This window comes from Phasianus colchicus, chromosome 1, assembly GCF_987193195.1.
Source record: "Phasianus colchicus chromosome 1, bPhaCol1.hap1.1, whole genome shotgun sequence".
NCBI lineage: Eukaryota > Metazoa > Chordata > Aves > Galliformes > Phasianidae > Phasianus > Phasianus colchicus.
In genome coordinates, this window is record NC_143436.1 from 175860713 (window position 1) to 175879854 (window position 19142).

General features: G+C 39.0%; 1 protein-coding gene across 13 annotated transcripts in view; it reads right to left on the reverse strand.

Moving 5' to 3' along the window:
* Window positions 1-19142, reverse strand: part of FRY (FRY microtubule binding protein) — a 244342-nt gene that overhangs the window by 120970 nt on the left and 104230 nt on the right. For 12 of the 13 annotated variants that reach the window (XM_090133321.1, XM_090133320.1, XM_090133318.1 and 9 more), the window contains one exon: window positions 10119-10318. In XM_090133321.1, coding sequence (XP_089989447.1) covers window positions 10119-10238 — 120 coding nt within the window. In that variant the 5' untranslated portion in view covers window positions 10239-10318. Of the gene's footprint in view, window positions 1-10118; window positions 10319-16319; window positions 16537-19142 lie in introns of those variants that run through there. The other variant, XM_090133305.1, reaches the window with a different exon arrangement.

Below are 19142 nucleotides of genomic sequence, written 5' to 3' on the forward strand. Positions count from 1 at the left end.
ACAACAGCACATGCTAACTGCAGCTGTCCACACTCACCTGCATAGTGTGACTGGATAGAACAGTTAGCAAAAGACAACAGCAGAAGAATGGAGCTCTTGTAAAATGCAGACCACATGCAACTGCTGTAGCTAAAATATATATGTAAAATACACGTAAATGCAATCTTAAGTACCAAAAAACCTCCAAGCATAATTATTTTCTGCCCACATAAACTCTGACAGAAACTGCACGTCCTTGTGTTTTTTAGAGCAGGAAAGAAGGGTGGTTGGTGTCTCATAGAAAAAGCTATGCTCCTAGCAGAGCTGGATCAAACATACTGCATTTATCATTTTGCCACTGGTTGTCTGTATGTACAAACATAAGAAAATGTACTGCTGCCAATTCTGTGCTCACATGGTGAGTGAACTATTCTCTTTATCATCTAGAAGGAAATGCCACAAATTTGTTTCTGTAGGCTGGGCATGTGAACCATTACTCTATGTAGAAGCACCTACCCTTCAGGTGTCACTTAAACACAGGGCTGAGCTGACCTAGCAGCCAGCTGCCCCTAAAGGGAGCTCTGTCTGCCTGGTCCCTGATTCCACATGGCTGGATGCTCATCTCCTCACTCACTGTGCTCCCTGCTCATCCTCCACTGAGTAAGCTCATGTGGTATTTACCTCTGTTTTACCTTCTCAAAAATTCATCTACAGTCCCATAAGATAAGCTGTTGTACTGAAAATGATTCTAAACTTTGTTCGAAATAATTTTCATCTCTAATTTATCTTTTTACTATTTAGAAATCCCTCCATCCCTAGAAGCTCAGTTAGTTTATATCAAAGTAATTAAGCGAGTCAAGCTTTTTGACTTAAAATCTGTTTACTCTCACAGATGTTCATCTCACAGATGTTTCCCACCTTTTACCAAACAGGCAATTAGTATCCAACGTTTTCACAACAGTTCTTTGCATGCCAGAAGGTCATCATGCATAGAAATACAACTTGCCAATCTTTAATTTACATTGTTGCTCTGCTCAGCATCAATTAGCTATCAGATACCTATGTAAGATGCTGTGTCAGGTATAGAGATAGTAAAACAAACATTATAGGGTACTTCCTTTATTAAGTTTTGAAATTAATCAAAAGGAGATCCTAAACACATGATCAAACACATCATCCCCTTGGTTTCTTCAAAAAACACCACAACTCAGCATGAAACAATGTTATAGACACTGAAAATGTTAAAGAAAACAGGGCTAAACTTCATGTAACTTTTGAAAATTAAGTACAAAAGCAACACTAAGCATACTTGGTATTTCAAATGGGGAAAATCAGTTTATTTCAAGTGGCTATTAAATTTATAGAGAAAAATTCTGTATCTCCCCAAAGTTTTTGTTTTAGCAAAGTCAGGTCAAAAACATTAATTACAGATATTGCACAAAAATGATGAAAGGTGCATGTTCAGAAGACAGACTCAGTACTGGTCAGGAAACCACACTATTCTTTCTCAACTCATTTTCGTGGAAAAGACTGTGCCCAGAAATGCTGCACTGCTGAAGACAAAACAGTGTAAGAAAATTTCAGTTCAGTTTCAAGCACAGGCTTTCACTCATCGGCACTGAATCTCGCCTCTTTGACATCCACTTCATCCACTGCTGCTGTGACTTGGCAATGGCTTCTGTCATCACATCACTACAGGCTCATTTTTGCCTGTTTATCACACCCCCCCAATGGATATCTTTAATGCAGGCCACCTACCAACAACATTAAAATATGGACTCTCAAAAATTTTGGTATTTCAGAAAAAAAATGGCAAAACAAACCAAAGAAGTATCAAATTTCAAGAGTAATACTTCTGCTATTACTAGCAGTAAATTCTAAGCAAACTAAAAAAAGAAGCAAACTCACTGAGAGATTTTTTTCCAAACTATTAGATGTGCAGTGAAGAAACTAGCAATACAACTTTCTCAACAGAACATGCAACAAGAAAGAAAACAAAACCACAAAAATCAAATATGAAAGTTTTCTTGTGCAAACAACTCAAGAACTCTGACATTCTTACCTGATCAGTAACAAATTTCCAGACATGCACACAAGTCAGTGTCAATGAGAAACAGTCACAATTTTAAATAAAGGTTAAGTGCTGTTAAAGATATATGGTTAAATGCAAAAAAAAATCCAAACCCAAACTAACCCACTGCTGCCTGCATTTGTATATTCCCTATTATTTTTCTGTTGCTAAGTAAGTTGCTTTCTCGTAGATAAAAAAGAAAAACATCCTTTTACAAAGGTGTCTTGAGCCGAAAAGAGCTGATGGCTACCTCTGGGCCAATTCTGAAAGAAATATTTTTAACAAATACTTTTTTTTTTTCATTTGGAAAATTTTTAAGAGCACAAAGGATGATTTTAATGAAATTTGTGCTCAGCTGTAGCACAACCAAGAAAGGAAGTTTTAATTGTCTGTTTATTTTCAGAGTTTTGTGCTCAAAGGAATACTTGTAAATGAGTGAACTCAAGACCAGGTTCAAATCCTCTATCTGAATACATGCAAGTTTTAAAGTCTGGGCTAACACCATACCACTTTCCCTCGTTTTACCCCGATTTTAACTACTCCAGCTATCACAGTGACTTACACTCCTAAAATAGTTATCACCTTTATTGATGTTTGTAAATTTGAACGTGCATAAGAAAACTCTAAATGTTTTTAAATTAGTCCTTGCTGTTCCATAGAATGGCTTGAGTTGGAAGGGACCCCAAAGATCATGTAGTTCCAAACCCCCCGCTGTGGGCATGGTTGCCACCCACCAAATCAGACAGTAGATTAGAGGGCCCCATCCATCGTGACTTTGAACACCTTGTCCTCTACATGAAGCCATGAAGAAGGCTTTCTGGAGTCATACACTAATAAATAATGTGATACTTTATAAGACGTCAGTCAAGAATGCTGTCATGAGATGCTGTATGAGAGCCTAAGATCTTTTGCCTCTAAGTCTGTGGGACTGGAATAAACATGATGTTCTGAAAATAACACTTGATACAGGAATTTGTAACTTATTTTTAGCCTACTAAGAACAATATACTTCAGAGATCTGGAATTCTAGATCCAAGACTTTTGCAGGAAATTGCTATTCAGAGTCGTGTTTCAGTTGTTTCAACATGGTTAGACAGATGTCATCAGCCAATACATGTATTTGAAAAAATAAATAAATCAGGAGAGTGCATATAATAATCATTTTTATGAAGAGAAGGTTGGTTTGGGGTCAGTAGACATCTATCAAATAGAAACACTGAAAGATCCAGAGGTAAATTAAATGGATCTGGAAGATGAAGTCATTGTGATCAAAAGTGCGTAATCAAACAGTACGGTTCCCTGCTTTCTATCTTTGACACTACTTCTGAGAGCCAGCAAAGAGGTGAGCATGCTTTTCCCTGATCTTGTGCCTGGTCACTTGTACATCTTTGTTCCCTAAACAGAGAAGTTAACTGATGCTTCAATCCTGTATGCAAACAGTTTTACGCCAACTGATTTATGATGAGCAAAGTTATTTCTGTTGTGCAGAAGGACACTGTAGACAAATACAGGAAGCATTGTTTTCTGCACAGAATGTGCATCTTCCCTGGTGAAGTCATCGCAGAATCTAGGTTATTATAAACGTGCTGGCCTCACATTCAGGTTTATAAGAGTGTTTACCAAGGTCTTCAGTGACATGACAAGGAACAACAGGCCAGACATAAGGATGGCCTGAGATGACCCTAACAGAACTTTCTCTTTCTGATTACTGGTAATAACCAATACCCTTAAATGATATAAAAATGTGATTAGTGTGTGGCATGTGGCAGGTTCTCTGCTACATTTGTGAGCATCAGCCAACATGTGATACAGCGTGACAGCTTCAGTGACCTTGGATTCAATCTCTGTCTTTCGACATTAAATCCTCTTAGTGATCTGAACCATCACACGCACCACCGACTATCCTCCAACTTTATCCATGTGCAAGTGAGGCTCAAGCACAGTGAGCATCCTGGAAAGTTCTGCCGTTAGAATGAGATCGGAGGCCTCTAACATTATTCTGCTTGTGTGCCCAGTTGTGGAAACTCTGAGATCACTGAGAATGATCCTGTTGACACTGCCATCTGTTACAGGTCTCAGCTGGAGATACTTATCAAGATAACTGCAGTGGCATATTTTTCCTGAAGAGATAAGTGGAAGGCTAAGAGAAGGCTTTTTGTAGTACTGGAGTTGTCTTTGCCATGGGTGTTCTCCATCTTCAATATAAAATCTTGATTCTTCCGTACTTTTCTCCCTTTACATCTTCTGGGGAAAAAATTTCCTGATTTCATGGACAGTATCTCCCAGGCTTAGCTGCCTCTCTTTTGAAGGCTCAGCGTGCACTTCATTAGCACTGGCAGAATTTGGGAGCATAATGGAGAGTTTGGGGGGACTACTGTAGAAGTACCTGGAAAGCCAATGAAGATTCTAGAAAAGGCAATCAGTGAAAAAGAGGAGAGGGATGATGAGAACACAATTTTGCTGAAACAGAGAGGTTGCTGGAAAGTCAGACTAGAGAGAAACAGATCCAGTGGAACCATCCACACAGAAATCATACGTCATCTATAAATATAGCTGGGAATTGAATAAAATACTGGGATGAACTGCTGGTCTAAGAAACTGACATGTGATACTGCCAATGATCAGTCAAAGGAACCCTGCTGAGCTCAGAGTTGCTGGAAACAATGGAAGACGGGGTATCCTCCTGAGGATGGTGACTGACAGACAGATCTGCCCCATTCAACAAGTCACTTAATGGATCACAGAATCACAGAATCATAGGGATTGGAAGGGACCTCCAGAGATCATCGAGTCCAACCCCCTGCCAAAGCAGGATCCCTACACCAGGTCACACAAGTCGGTGTCCAGGCTGGTCTTGAATATCTCCAGAGAAGGAGACTCCACAACCTCCCTGGGCAGCCTGTTCCAGTGCTCCATCACCTCACCGTAAAGAAGTTCTTGCACATGTTTGTGTGGAACTTCCTATGCTGCAGTTTCTGGCTGTTCCCCCTTGTCCTGTCTCCACACACTGCTGAAAGAGCCTGGCCTCGCCACTTTGCCCCTCACACCTTAGATATTTATAGACCTGGATCAGGTCCCCTCTCAGTCTTCTCTTCTCAAGGCTAAACAGACCCAGATCACTCAGCCTTTCTTCATAGGGGAGATGCTCCAGGCCCTTCACCATCTTTGTGGCTCTCCGCTGGACTCTTTCCAAGAGATCCCTGTCTTTTTTGTACTGGGGAGCCCAGAACTGGACACAGTACTCCAGATGAGGCCTTACCAGGGCAGAGTAGAGAGGGAGGATCACCTCCCTCGACCTGCTGGCCACGCTCCTTTTAATGCACCCCAGAATGCCGTTGGCCCTCTTGGCCACAAGGGCACACTGCTGTCGTCCACCAGGACACCCAGGTCCCTCTCTGCAGAGCTCCTCTCCAGCAGGTCATCCCCCAACCTGTACCGGTGCATGCAACTATTCCTCCCTAGATCCAATGTAAGAGATCTGTAAAGTTCCACATAAAAAATGGATATTATGTACACGTCACATACTGAGTTGTTAAAGTAAGATGCTTTGACTTTATGATGAACAGGAGAGAAGACAGCACATCACAGTAAAATAAGGCAAAGTCGCTAAAGAAACACCTCAAGTACTTCAAAGACAGTTATCCAAAGACTAGGCAATTATGCTCAATGTCCTATTTTTAATGCATTATTTGTCACAACTGGATCTAAAATTAGCATTTATTAATACAATTTACATTCTAAATAAAGAATGCAGCAGAAATACAGAGATATAATATTTTAGATCCAGAATTATGATAGCATGAATTTGTTAGGGTTATGAGGGACTGCTCATGTATTTTAAAGAATCCTGGCTATCACAACCTCTAGTGGAATAAAATACTTCCATTAATTATGAGTGACAGAATCCTTGAGTGACACAGAGTAGATAGAGACTGATAACTGTGGGAATCAGGCATGTATGTAGCATTTATAGAAGGTTCTGAGGATGCACGTGCAAAAAGAATAGTGTTTTCAATATATACCTGTGTATGGTTATTCAAATAAAGTTGCCTTCTTTTCAGTTTTTCTGGGCACACACATGTAGAGTGAATAGGTAGAGGCAATTTGCCTTGCCTCTTCTGAACAAAATTGCTTGTTCCAGATAGTGACTCCTGTTTGTGCACTCTGAATAAATAAGATCCCAAACTTCTACATTTGCCAAACTATACAAGAGGACTTCAAATGTAAAAAAATGTGTGATGCTCATTTGTCTCATTATAGATGAGTCATATAAATGAGTCATTCCTCATGTGATACAGGTGGAACTTCAGTCCATGTAAAAGTGAAAATTCAGCTGTATGATAAAATTCTTGATATTATTATCAAGCAATTATCTACATCAATCTTACCAGCTATCACAGGCTAATACTCAAAAACCTTAACAACTTACTTCATTTTATTTACGTCTATTCATAGCATATTCCTTCTGCAATGTCAAGAGAAAGTTAAGCCTAGAGTAGAGCTAATCAGAGAGCAATGACATTATACATGTTAGTTGGTCTTTGCAAAAAGCTGGCCAACTTTTTATAGCTTTGCAAAATAATTTGCAGTATTCTTACTCTTCCATAGGCTTCTTAACCACCTCCTTGGCTGATATCAGAAGCTGTTTTTAAACAGATCTATATTTTAGTTTCTTTGAGCTTCTACTGAAATGGAAGCAATAAATACAGTAGTATTAAAGACATGCCTGCTTTCAGTGGATTTCCAGAGGCCAGATAAGCCTTCCTAATGAAAGGGGAAAGTTACTGGCAGAATACTTGGATATGCTGATAGCCTTGATCCTGTAATTAGTAAATCCTGTTGCTGAGTTCAGTATTGAGGCAATGAGTTTCTGAATTTAGGCAGGCACAGTGAAAGAAGATGCTTGCAGGAGAGAAGCATAATGAAAGTTTACCAACAGCTAAATTGACCATTAACCACTGTCACCGCCTGTAGCTCGCTATGTTTTATCAATGCCTGCAGCTGTGTGTAAGTACTGCTGAAAGCCACGTTTAAAGATTAGCCTGATCAGTATGCACAGGATGAATTATTACTCTAAGTGATAATCAACACTCCTAAAAAGGAAACCATTTTCTCTGTTGATTTTTTTTTCCTCCTTACAGCATCATTATCTGTAAACACATTTTATCATTTGAACTGGCCAAAATATTTCTTTGGCTTCCTCTGCCTCATTTCATTATAAGGTCACCACTGCTTGAAAAAAGACCAATGCTAATAAAAGACCAAATTGTGTTTGTAAGTGAAGCAATGCAAAGAAGATTTAAAATTTAAACTGATAAAAATGGAAATGTGAATACAATCAGCTTTGAAAAGTGATCTATGGGAAAAATGCTTATTATTCATTATAAAGGAGAATAATTATTTAAAGCAAAGTATCAAGGAAATATTAAAGGTTATCAAGAAGAAATGATTTACATTTCATTTCTCTGAATTGAATTTTTTAAACCGGAAAATCCCTTTAAATTCATTCTGTTGTCAAATACCTTCAGCTTGGAGTAATACTACATGGCAACCTGGATATAGTAGTTTCATCATTAAAAGTGAGCAACATAATTGTGAACTTAATGTAATTACTTCAGAGACCCTAAAAAGGAGAAAAGTTTGACCTGAAATTTCAAATAAAATATGCTCCCAACAAAGGAAAAAAGAATCACATCTGGTAACAAAAGGTTTCCATCGTAACTTGCTGAAGTCTTGACAGTGGATAGTTGGCATTAGACTCATGCCTTCCAAACATATCAGCTTGGGGGGTATATTTTTTATGATGATCACTGCCAGGTCCAGTAACCAAAATGTCAAATCAAGTTTTGTCAACAGCAAGGTAGCAGGAAGGATAGGTGACACTGCTCTGTGCTTTTTTTCCTTGCTGGTGGAATCTTGCCATCCCAGATGAGATTTCATGGGACTGCGGAAAGGACTGGGTGAAGTGCCCTTCACTGCTGCCCTAGAAAATAGCAAACATGTTTTGTGCCTTGCAAGCATCCGCTACTCGTGGCAGTAACAAATCTGATTTTCCACCAGAGTTGTCAGAACACTGTAATTTACAGCAGGGCTCTGTGTATCTCACAGAAAGGAGAGATAAAAATATCAACTGGGCCAAAGAAACTGAGAGAAAAATTCAGAAAAACATAATAAGGGTAGTCAGAATAGATAATAAGGCAAAACCTGCATATGGAAAGAAATATTTATGCAAAAAATGTATCAGTGAGTTTTTAATTTAATCCTATGTTAATTTCCGAGCTTGAATCTGAGATAGACTTGATGATAAAAGGGATGAAAAAGTGATTATATATACTGATCATTCTAACTTCTCTAAAAGATATCCTAAGTATTCATCACTCATTATAAAATTAACCTGTCATATCTTGTAATGGCTTAGAGAATTCAGGCTGGAAATATCTCAGTGCTGGAGTACTTTGCAAGTTTGATTTTCTTTGAAGTACACTGGAGTTTAATTAGAACAGAATCTTCAAAGAGTTCACCATTTGACTACCTATTATGAAAAAGGCTAAAGGTGGCTCTACATCACCAATTTATAATCTTGGTCTTGCAGATCCCTGGAGCTTCCTGGTCACAATTTAGCCAGTGGAGTAAAAATGCAGGAACAAAGCAAGACATCCAACAGCTACCCTACAAAAAGGGTGGACTTAACATCTTAGCCACTGCTCCAGAATAGTTTTTTACATTTTCCCTGCCACTTTTTTTACTACACTCTGACAGAATGTCTACAAAAACATGCTTGCACATTTGTCCCAGTCACCCTCAAACAGCAGCATGCCATGGCTTATAAGTCTTATTAACATTAATTAGATGTGAATACGTCATTGAATTATTTTTAATGTCTCACAGCTAGATCCCTGTAAGAAATCTGTACTAAAACTGTTGATAAGAAGGTGAAATTCTAATCCCATGTTACATTTTTAGTCAGTCTGTGTTGAATTTGCCAGATAAAATTTCACTCAGCAGTCTCTGGAGTAAGATCGATATTCAGATTTTCATAGTTTCAGAAAGATGCAAAAATAATGTATCAACACACAGTAAGTCTAAATCATCTTAACACAGTGTGAAATGGAAATAATTCAGGGTGACTGGATCCTATTTGTGTCTGAAATATTACATGCAAATGCAGAGGTAAGCGTTTATGAGGAACAGAGGTGCCCCAAGGAAACAACGTTCTTGGCCATGGTCTTGTTGTTTCCCAGATTTTGTCAAGTTCTTTTACAATACACTCTGTCTTAAAATTTTAAAGGTGTTCATTGTGTGTCACATGAAGAGTGGATGGTATTAAATAAATGCTGGTACTATATCCCCTGAAGGGCCTGGACAATGTCTGTTTCTTTATTCCAATTTTTATATTTGGAAGGAACTCACAGCAGGAGAAAAACTGGACCTTTGTCAAAATTTCTGTTCGGATTTCAGTGATTTCCAAATTACGTATTTCCCTCATCTTGCACCTACCTAATGTTTCAGAGGAAAGTCTGGAAAGCCTTAAAAAGTACCAAGTGCTTCTGGATCTATATCAAAACGTAAAGCTAAAGAGATGTTAACAGAACTAAGACAATCTTAATTTGACAATTCAGAATACCCTGACCTGAAAATAGGGTATTTATCTATTCTATGTATATGTAAAATTGGTGCTATAGTACTTCGTAAGATTATGAAAACTGCTACTGTCGGTAGTAAAAGAAGAACCAGCAGTGCTATTCATTTTCGTGTCTTAGCTGAAAGCCAGTAATGTTCTTATGCATATTTTTAATTGCATTTCAGTACTTTCTAATCTATTTTGACTCAAATGACCTCTCTCCCAGCTGTGAAACTCATGCTGCCTGACACCCTTCCACTTCTCAATCTCACCAACACACTGCCAGTCGGCAAACAAAAATAAAATATTCATTGTAATTCAGATCACCACTTTGGCATACCTTGCACACCTTTGTTTTTCTGTTCACCATAGCAGTGGTGTATTTTACCATTTGGGAAATCAATTCAAATCAAAGTACGTATACACTTAGAATTTCCTTTTACTTACAAGAGGTTCTGCCATGATGATACGAATCTTACGTTCAGCCTGAGTAGTAAAGTTAACAAACAAGCTCTTCAGAACGTATTCGCCTGGCTTACTGTCTGGGTCAACATTAATAGGCAACATGGCTGGAGGTCCTTTTTCTCTCTGCGTACCAGAAACAGGTGGGACGGGTGGCTTGATATATCCGTTGCCAACTGGAGAAGCTGAAATGTAAAAGCGATGCATTAACTTTTGTGTAACTAAACATCTTCACTTTTCCAAAGCATCCCAATGGCCCATCATACCATCAAAGCACAAGCTGCAGGCTAGTGATAATAAAATAAATATGCAATATAACATTTCCATCTTAAAGTTACAGGTAACACCTACATAACCTAGGAGAAACAAAAGACAAAGTCGTATCTAATACACACTCAATCCTCTTTTTATTCACACTTGCTGACACTTGTTCATTCTTTGAACAACATCCATATTTCCTATCCTTTATGAGTTAGGCCAGGTCTATAACTCAAATAACAAACTTATTCTTTAATGCTATTCAAACTGAGCTATCCTTACAAATGTCAAGACTATGATCTGCTGGTTAAGGTGAGTTGTAAAGGGCCTGATTTTTATCTTACTTTTACAGGCAATAGACACATGCTGGAATATGGGAAAATCTACTGTGAGAATAGTCAAACACTCATAGAGTGTTGTCAAGAGATATTGTGGAACTCATCTCGAAGATACTCAAAACTTGTCTGGATAAAGCCTGAGAAACATCCTGCAGCTGTTGAGCAGGGGTTGGACTACACAACCTCCAGAGATTTCTTCCAATCTAAAGGTGCTGTACATTGGTGAATTCCCCATTATCAGTATCATGATATTATGCTCCATGTGTATTTCTACAGATATTGTAACTGCTGGTGGTTGAGACAGAGGTACTTTAATGCAAAACAAATATGAATACTCATTGCTCCAGGTAAATATAATATTTACCAATAGCACTGCATTCCAGAGTGTTACATGGTAAGTAGTGTCCAAGTTACAAAGGAAGAAGAATAAACTACAAGGATGGTTGCTGCACATCTAATGCCTTCAGCATTTCCTTTTGAGGAATGAAACTGCAACCACTGCTAAAACTGTAACCTATTAACTAGATGACATTGCTTTAAGAATAAATGAGGTTTTAGATCTTTCCCAAAGACTGTAACACTTAATTGCAGGGGAAAAAAAAGAGCAAAAAAAAAAAATCCCAATGATTAAAGTATAATTTAATAATACTCAAGATGTGGTAGAATCGGACCCTAAATTAACACACTGAAAAAAAAAATAGAACCATTAAGTAAAAGAGATTTTACTTCCTTTCAAAAATCAGTTTAGAAGTCTATGATGCAAGACAGAGATGCTTTTGTTCACCTAGTTATTATTCTGCAAGCATAACATATGTGCTATACTTTGAAAATAACTCTCCTAATGGATAAGGTATACCACCACTATCTAGCACAGCAGCATCTCTTCTTCCATTCAGCTGGTTTTGTTACCTGCAATGTTTTACTTGATTTCTGAGGGCAAAACCATAATTAACTGAAATTTGTTAGTGCTGATTCTGCATAAACCAAACCATATAAAATGGTTGTACATTCAGATGATACAAAACTATATACACATATATACACATTACTCTTAACAATAATTTACTTCAAACTAATGAAACAAAAAGGGCCTCTATAAAAAAGAGTACACACTGTCATCACCTGGGCTTTCCTGAAGTTGAGATATAAGAACAGTGCGATGCAAAGGATCAGACGTAAATTTATATGGACTATCAAATCTGTTTTACTCAATCACCAATATATGTCGTATGATTCAAACACATCATTTGGATCAGCTCACAGCCATCCACTCACATGGTTTGACTACTCAATTAGGAAGAATGTTTTGCCGTGAACAGTGAAACCATCCCTTTCCTGCATTAGGGCCTTGTGTGCAGCAGAAGCCCTGTCCTCCCACAGCCCATCACCCCCTATTCCCGCAGGCTCCCCTCAGCTCTGCACCATCAGGTCTCCCATCCTGCCAAACTAAGCCCCTCAAGGCCACACACCTGCCTTCTGCTACCTGAGGCTGCCTCTCAAAAGGGTCTGTAGGAACCCTAGCAAGCACAAACTTCACACCTGTTCCTCAGAAAGGTGCAGCTTGTATCAGCTACTAAGTTAAAAAGAAGGGACTCATAAGAAGGATGGAAGGAAGGAAGAAGGGTGTGTAAGAAATCCTAATTATACCTCCTTAGAGCTGCAATCCTCGCCTTCAATCATTAGGGTACTCTGTCAGAATTTTGGAGGCATTGGGATTTAATTCTAATAAGAAGCCTATTAAGAACTGTGGTATTAGGTTTATTACACAGACTGATCTCAATCTATTTTCTTCCAGATATCTGACGAAGAAATCAATTACTTGTGAAAAGTAGGCACATGAGAATCTAATGAAGTTTAACAGGGCCAAGTGCAAGGTTTTGCACTTGGGTCGAGGCAATCCCAGATATGAGTGCAGGCTGGGAGAAAGACTCATTGAGAGCAACTCTGTGGAGAAGGACCTGGCAGTCCTGATGGACAAAAGCTGGACATGAGCCAGCAGTGTGCTTTTAGCATAGAAAGCCAGCTATATCCTGGGTTGCAGGGAGAGGGAGGTGATTGTCCCCGTGTACTCAGCTGTTGTGAGGCCCCATCTGGAGTACTGCATCCAGGCCTGGGGCCCCCAGTACAGGAAGGATGCAGAGCTATTGGAGCGGGTCCACATAGGGCTGGAACACCTCCCCTGTGAAGAAACGCGGAGGGAGATGGGCTTGTTTAGCTTGGAGAAGGCTCTGGGGAGACTTCATTGAGGCCTTCCAGTAACTGAAAGGAGCTTATGAACAGGCAGGCGACCAACTTTTACAAGGTCTGATAGTGCTAGAAGAAGGGGGAATGGCGTTATTTAGGTTAGATGTTAGGACAAAATGTTTTACTCAGAAGGCTGTGAGGCACTGGAACAGGCTGGGGCACTGGGCAGCCTGATCCAGTGAGTGGCAACCCAGTCCATGGCAGAGGGTTGGTACTAGGTTATCCCTAAACTCCCTTCCAACTTAAGCAATTCTGTGACTGATTCTATGAGAAATGTTATTATGAAGGCTGCTCTGAAAGTAATGCCTCCTATTTTATAATGTTGACCCACAATGTCAGAGGTGGATGTTGGTGGTATGGCAGTAGAAGTTGAACCTTCCTACTACTATGCCGTTATAATTTGTTGCTGTGTGACAGATGGCAGCAGAGGGGCACTCTGATAGAATGGCATTTGGCATAGAAGTGCAACTAAAGCCAAACTGTGTCATCAAATCCCTTCACGCAGAAAAAATTGCACCCACTGACATTCATCAACCCTTGTGGAACTTTTATGGAGACCAAAAAGTGAGGTGGGGGGTGGTGTGTTTCAGTAGTTGTGACAGCGACATGAAAGACAAGCCATATTCCAGATGGTCATGCAGAAAAGTAATACAGTGAGACAGAGTGGCTCGATCATCTGATCCACACAAACTGGAAGACTATGACCAGGAAAACTGTGTGTGTCGTTGAATAACAGCCTCAATGCAATGGAAAATTTTGGAATATCACAAAGTTTGCACCAGGTGAATCCCAAGAATGCTTTCACATGAACAGAAAGAACACCGTATGAAGGTTTGTCAGGACTTACTGAACCAATATGGGGCTGAATTACACTATTACTGGTGACAAAACATCACGTCACCAATGTGAACTGGAATAAAAATGGCAAGCCATGGAGTGGCAGTGTGAATTCCCCATCAACGAAGAAGTTCAAATACAGCCCTCAGCACAGAAAGTGATGTGTCTTCTGCTGTAAGAAAGGGCTGATCCTTCTGGATTTTCTGGAAGCTGGACAAACTGTCAACTCTAACTGCTACATCACAGCTGACTAAGGACTGTCCAGAGTCAGAACACAGATAAAGAAACCTCTCTGTTGCAGTATGGTAACACCAGACTCCCATACCAGTTTGAAGACCATGAAGAGCATTGCCAATCTTGGCTGGACTGTCCTACCACACTCATCATGTAGTCCGGATTTGATGCCTCCTGATTTCCATCTGTTTGGGCTGATGAAAAACAGCCTGCGTGGGCAACATTTCCCTAGCAAGAACTCCATCACAGCAGCTGCAAAACTGTGGGTCACCTGCACTGCTGCAGGTTTTTATGAGCACACTGGCTCATCACTGGTGAAAATAGCCAATTATGCTCATTATGTTGTTTTCCAGCTGAGGATTTGCTCTGTCAAACAGTGGTATTATGTACTTCGTATCTGTTGTAATTTCCATGGAAATAAATAGGAGACATTACATTTGGAGTGACCTATGTTAGTGTGAGACTTGTCACTTCCTCAGAAGCGCTTATACGGATTTTCTTCGAAGTACATAACAGTACATTCTTCCCCCAAAAGAAAGTAAAGTGATGTCCTGAAATTAATAGCTAACATTGCTATACAATTACAGCAGGTACAGAAATGACTGTCATATGACATTTCTTTAGTTCAAGTGTTTAATACATCATTTTGTAGCTGCTCACTGCCATAAGCATCTTTGGTGTAGAAGTCAGCACTGCTGACAGCAGAAAGGCTCTGAGTAGATCCTGAATTGGTAGTAAAATTACATAAAAACTTGGCTTTCTAGTACATGTTTTCAGCTGCATCACCTCCCTCCTCATTTGCTGTGTTGTCCCTGACTAGACTACACTATCACTGACCTCTACACTGATGCTTCAACAGAATATAGTTCTTCTTCCTAGATTGAGAGCCTTACAGAGCCCTACAAAGGTCATTAAAAAAAAAACAAATTCCTCTGAGACATAATATTGCAAATCAAGGACTGAAAATTTAAGACATTTTTGCATTAAATAATCCATGGTTGGCCCCTTTGTGTTGATACATTATAATGCAGGCATTAAAAACAATAATGGAAAAAAAAGCATAAATTTTTGCCATCTCTGCAAGAGAAACACTTTCCTATTAAATAAAAGGCACAATTTTTATGTGCAAAAACACCATATGAAGTCAGCGTGGGTTTATTCAGAAGGGCAGAAGTGGGATGTTAACAGGGGAATTATTCAATTCAAAATGCTGTTTTCATTGACAAATTAAGTTTCCACTCGTAATTTCAAAATAATACTGTTCTCCTACATGGAGAATTACCAGAATAGACCACTGAAACCTTTAGTCTGAACTACTAACATACAGTACAGGTCTGCATACAAATACTGAGTTAAAATAAACATTTCAATTAGAGAAACATAATTCCTTCCCAAGGAAAATGAATGGTGATTCCCATCCAGAGAGCAGGAGCCCATGGCAGTCCAGATGCCTGAGGGCCCTGACAAAGGAGGGAATCTGCAAGTCAATGTTAGGAAGCTCTACACATATCTAAATCACCTATCCCACAAAAATCTGTGAAAAAGATGAACTATGCCTGATCAGGTGTAAGATGGCTGCAACAATTTGGGGTGCAATTCTGTCAGAAGGCTACTTCTTTCAAACAACCAATTTTGTTATTAACAAGATACATTCCTTATTTCCTAGTCTATCTGCAATAAGTCCCTCAAAGTATTCAAAGAATACTCTTTGCTTTTCCTACTGGTTATTTTTATTTCGTTCAGGTTATAACCATAAAATTTCCTCACTGTTATGCATTTGAAAGCATTTAAAAACAAGTTAGAAATATGGGATAAGCAATACCAGAAACCCTTACCACCACAACCACGTACTATTGCCATAGAATGAATTACTGAAATAAAATCATTGCTATTTTTTTCCATGTATACTAGTTTCCATGATCGTAGAAATAGATGCAAAAAAGCACAGCAGTTTGACCACACAGTCACTGAGGTGATAATGGGAATGAGTAAAAAATTAAGCCACCATGCCAGAGTCTCTGCTATGATTTACATGCCAGGTATTTTTCTTAAAGCTCTAAGATAAAGCAAAACAACAGAGAGATCAAGACAACTTAAGAGTACACTATGCTGGATATCATGTCAGCCAAACAGCTACTGCATTTTCAGTATCTTTAACCACAAGAAACAGAGATGGCATTCTTCTAGTTAACTGTGTCAAACTTGCACTAAAGCAAACCACAAACAGACTAATACCACAAACCACAACATGTATTTTCAGTATTTTTGTACCTACCGAGCCCCTTTATAAAGCTGATCACACTGGATTTTCTCCAACATGCTACTGTAATATCCATGAGCCTGCGAATACCTGAAATGCTCCGCTCAAGTTAGAAAAGTTTGAATCCTTTTCTAACTGAAATCAAAAAGGAAGTTACTTGCTTCATAATCCCGTATCACACTTCACTGCAAATTTTCCATCATTCTGGTCCATATTGCTTTTAGTTTTAGTTCAGTTTTGGTTTTTGTTTTTCAAATAGACAAGTGCTGAAGACCTACAATGTGTGAGCTAGCACAGGCCTCCGGATCAGATCAGCCTTTCCATAACCAGAGGGGTAATTTTTAGCTTCAGCATATGATGATGACCACTCACAGAGAGGCTGCACATCTATATTTATCCACAAGTACATACTATGCTGACAGATTAGTGAAACTACTTTCAGGCACTCCAAGAACATGAGACAGGATAATGGAGTTCCACATAAACAAATCACACGTATGAAATACATGCATGATCATACAATTCAAGCTGAAAGCAATTAGTATAAAAAAGCAAAGCACAGAGACAAGGCAGCATGCGTTTTGTTTTGTAACTAAGGCCTTTTGGCTGACAGTACACAGCCTAAATTCCTTGAGATAAAACCAACACAGTATCTGTCCTTTTCCCATGCCAAGAGTCAGTGACAAACCACATATCCTTAAGGATAATTATACATCTGAATTATGCATCTGTTGAAATGACTCTTGAAGAAAACGTGCTTTGTTTTAAAACTGTTGTTGTAATAATAAAAATACATTATTAACCAAACTGTCAGGAATTTAATTTCCAAGGACACAGTACACTGTGCCAAGGTTAGCAAAAGGTGCCTTGTGTGCCCTTTAGAGAACATTTCCAGATTAGTGTGAGTTTGACAGGTAAAGTGGGGTAACCCCATTGCAGCCTTTCAGTGCCTAAGGGAGCCTACAAACAGGAGGGGAATCAACTCTTTGAAAGGGTTGATAACTTCAGGACAAGGGGAAATGGTTTTAAGTTGAGGAAGGGAAGATTTAGGTTGGATGTCAGGGGGAAATTCTTTACAGAGAGAGTGGTGAGGTGCTGGAACAGGCTGCCCAGGGAGGTTGTGGATGCCCCGTCCCTGGAGGTGTTCAAGGCCAGATTGGATGGAACTCTGGGCAGCCTGGTCTGGTATTAAATGGGGAGGTTGGTGGCTCTGCCTGCAGCAGGGGGGGTGGAGATTCATGATCCTTGAGGTCCCTTCTAACCCAGGCCATTCTGTAATTCTGTGATTCTGCGTAAAGAGATCAGAATTCAAGGGAAATTTGATGAAAAAAAAGCCAACTAAAGGTCTAGAAGATTCTGTCCTAGTGACGGAAATAGTAAGATTCCCATGGGTAATGTGGTGGAAGTAGTACTTCAATGGAAGTATTATTTTCACAATTCCTTTGCGTATTTTAACAAAAATAATCATAAAGGCATAAACTTAATAAGCACAGTGTGAATGACTTGCAAATAGATATGTTACCAATTAATTTTTTTAAAGTACAGAGCAACAGATACTACTAATATCTAATCTTTCAGTGTTTCTGATCCTTGCTCAGGAGGATTTACCATCAGTAAATGAAAGACCAGATAGGATTCAGTGCCTATCTGAGTCCCACATCAAGACTATTTGGAAAGTAAAGGTGAAAGTTATGGTGGTACAGGTGCTGGTCTTCCTTTCTAAAGGGAAATCAACTTTATGCAATACATAGTTTGTCTACATACTCCTTATTATCTTTTATATTAAAGCAAGTTTTGCAGCAATAGATTCAGTCAAATGTAGCATTTGCAGCTAACATTCTCTGCGCAGGACACGCACATTCAAAAAGTAATTGCAGATCTCTTCATCCCTAGGAGAATGCAAGCTAGCCTACAATCTGGAAGTACAAATGAGCACTAAAGAAGGAAAGCTATGTCTACAGTGTCATCACATAAGGCAGATTCATATAACAGCTTTTATATGCACCTCAGAAGCTGTTAGAAAGCATGCAAACAGCTACTTCAATGTTTTTCATAATTAGCTTAAATTATATTTTGTTAAGTATGCAGTTAGGAAGAGGGGAGAGGTGACTGAGAAAGGGTGTATTTACTCCCTGGTTTACCAATTTCTCAGCTACCCAAAGCCTCGCTTGAGGACAACTATTTTCTGACTGTGCTAAATGGGGTTCATTACAGAACCACTTCTGGATTAGTAAGAAGAATCACTTCAATTTTCACATTTACTGCTCTTCTTTTGTATTCCAGCCCTTATTTTGAACCCAGACTGATCTAACATCTTTTTGAAATCTGAGTTCAAATCCCATCCCAAGTTAAAGACTCAGTGAAAAATCCAATCCCTTATAATTGTCTTTATCTGACACACCACAGGGAACAGGAACAAAGGGCTGAACAGAGGGGATTCCAGGTCCCACAAACATATACTCCTTTTCAATTCTTTGCTTTCTGTACCTGCAAAATAGCAACTAAAATTCTTCCATAGGAATTCAGTTCTATTCAGTCACCATTCTTTCCTTATAAATAAAAATAAAAATAAAAATAAAAAAATAAAAAAAATAAAAATAAAAAAATCTGTCTTTTGATCCTGTCTTCCTGCTTCAGGAAATATTATGGACCTGCAGCTTTCATTTTGAGAATCCTTATTTGGTATTCTTCTATTGTCCAAATTTGATCTGATTTCCATTTCAACTTTGTGCTTTAACTTATTAAAGATTATAGTGTCCAGTCAAGGGAAAGACAGGGATGGCTTATTTCATTTGCAAGTGAAAGGATTGCTTTGCAGAGCAAAATTCACTCACTGAC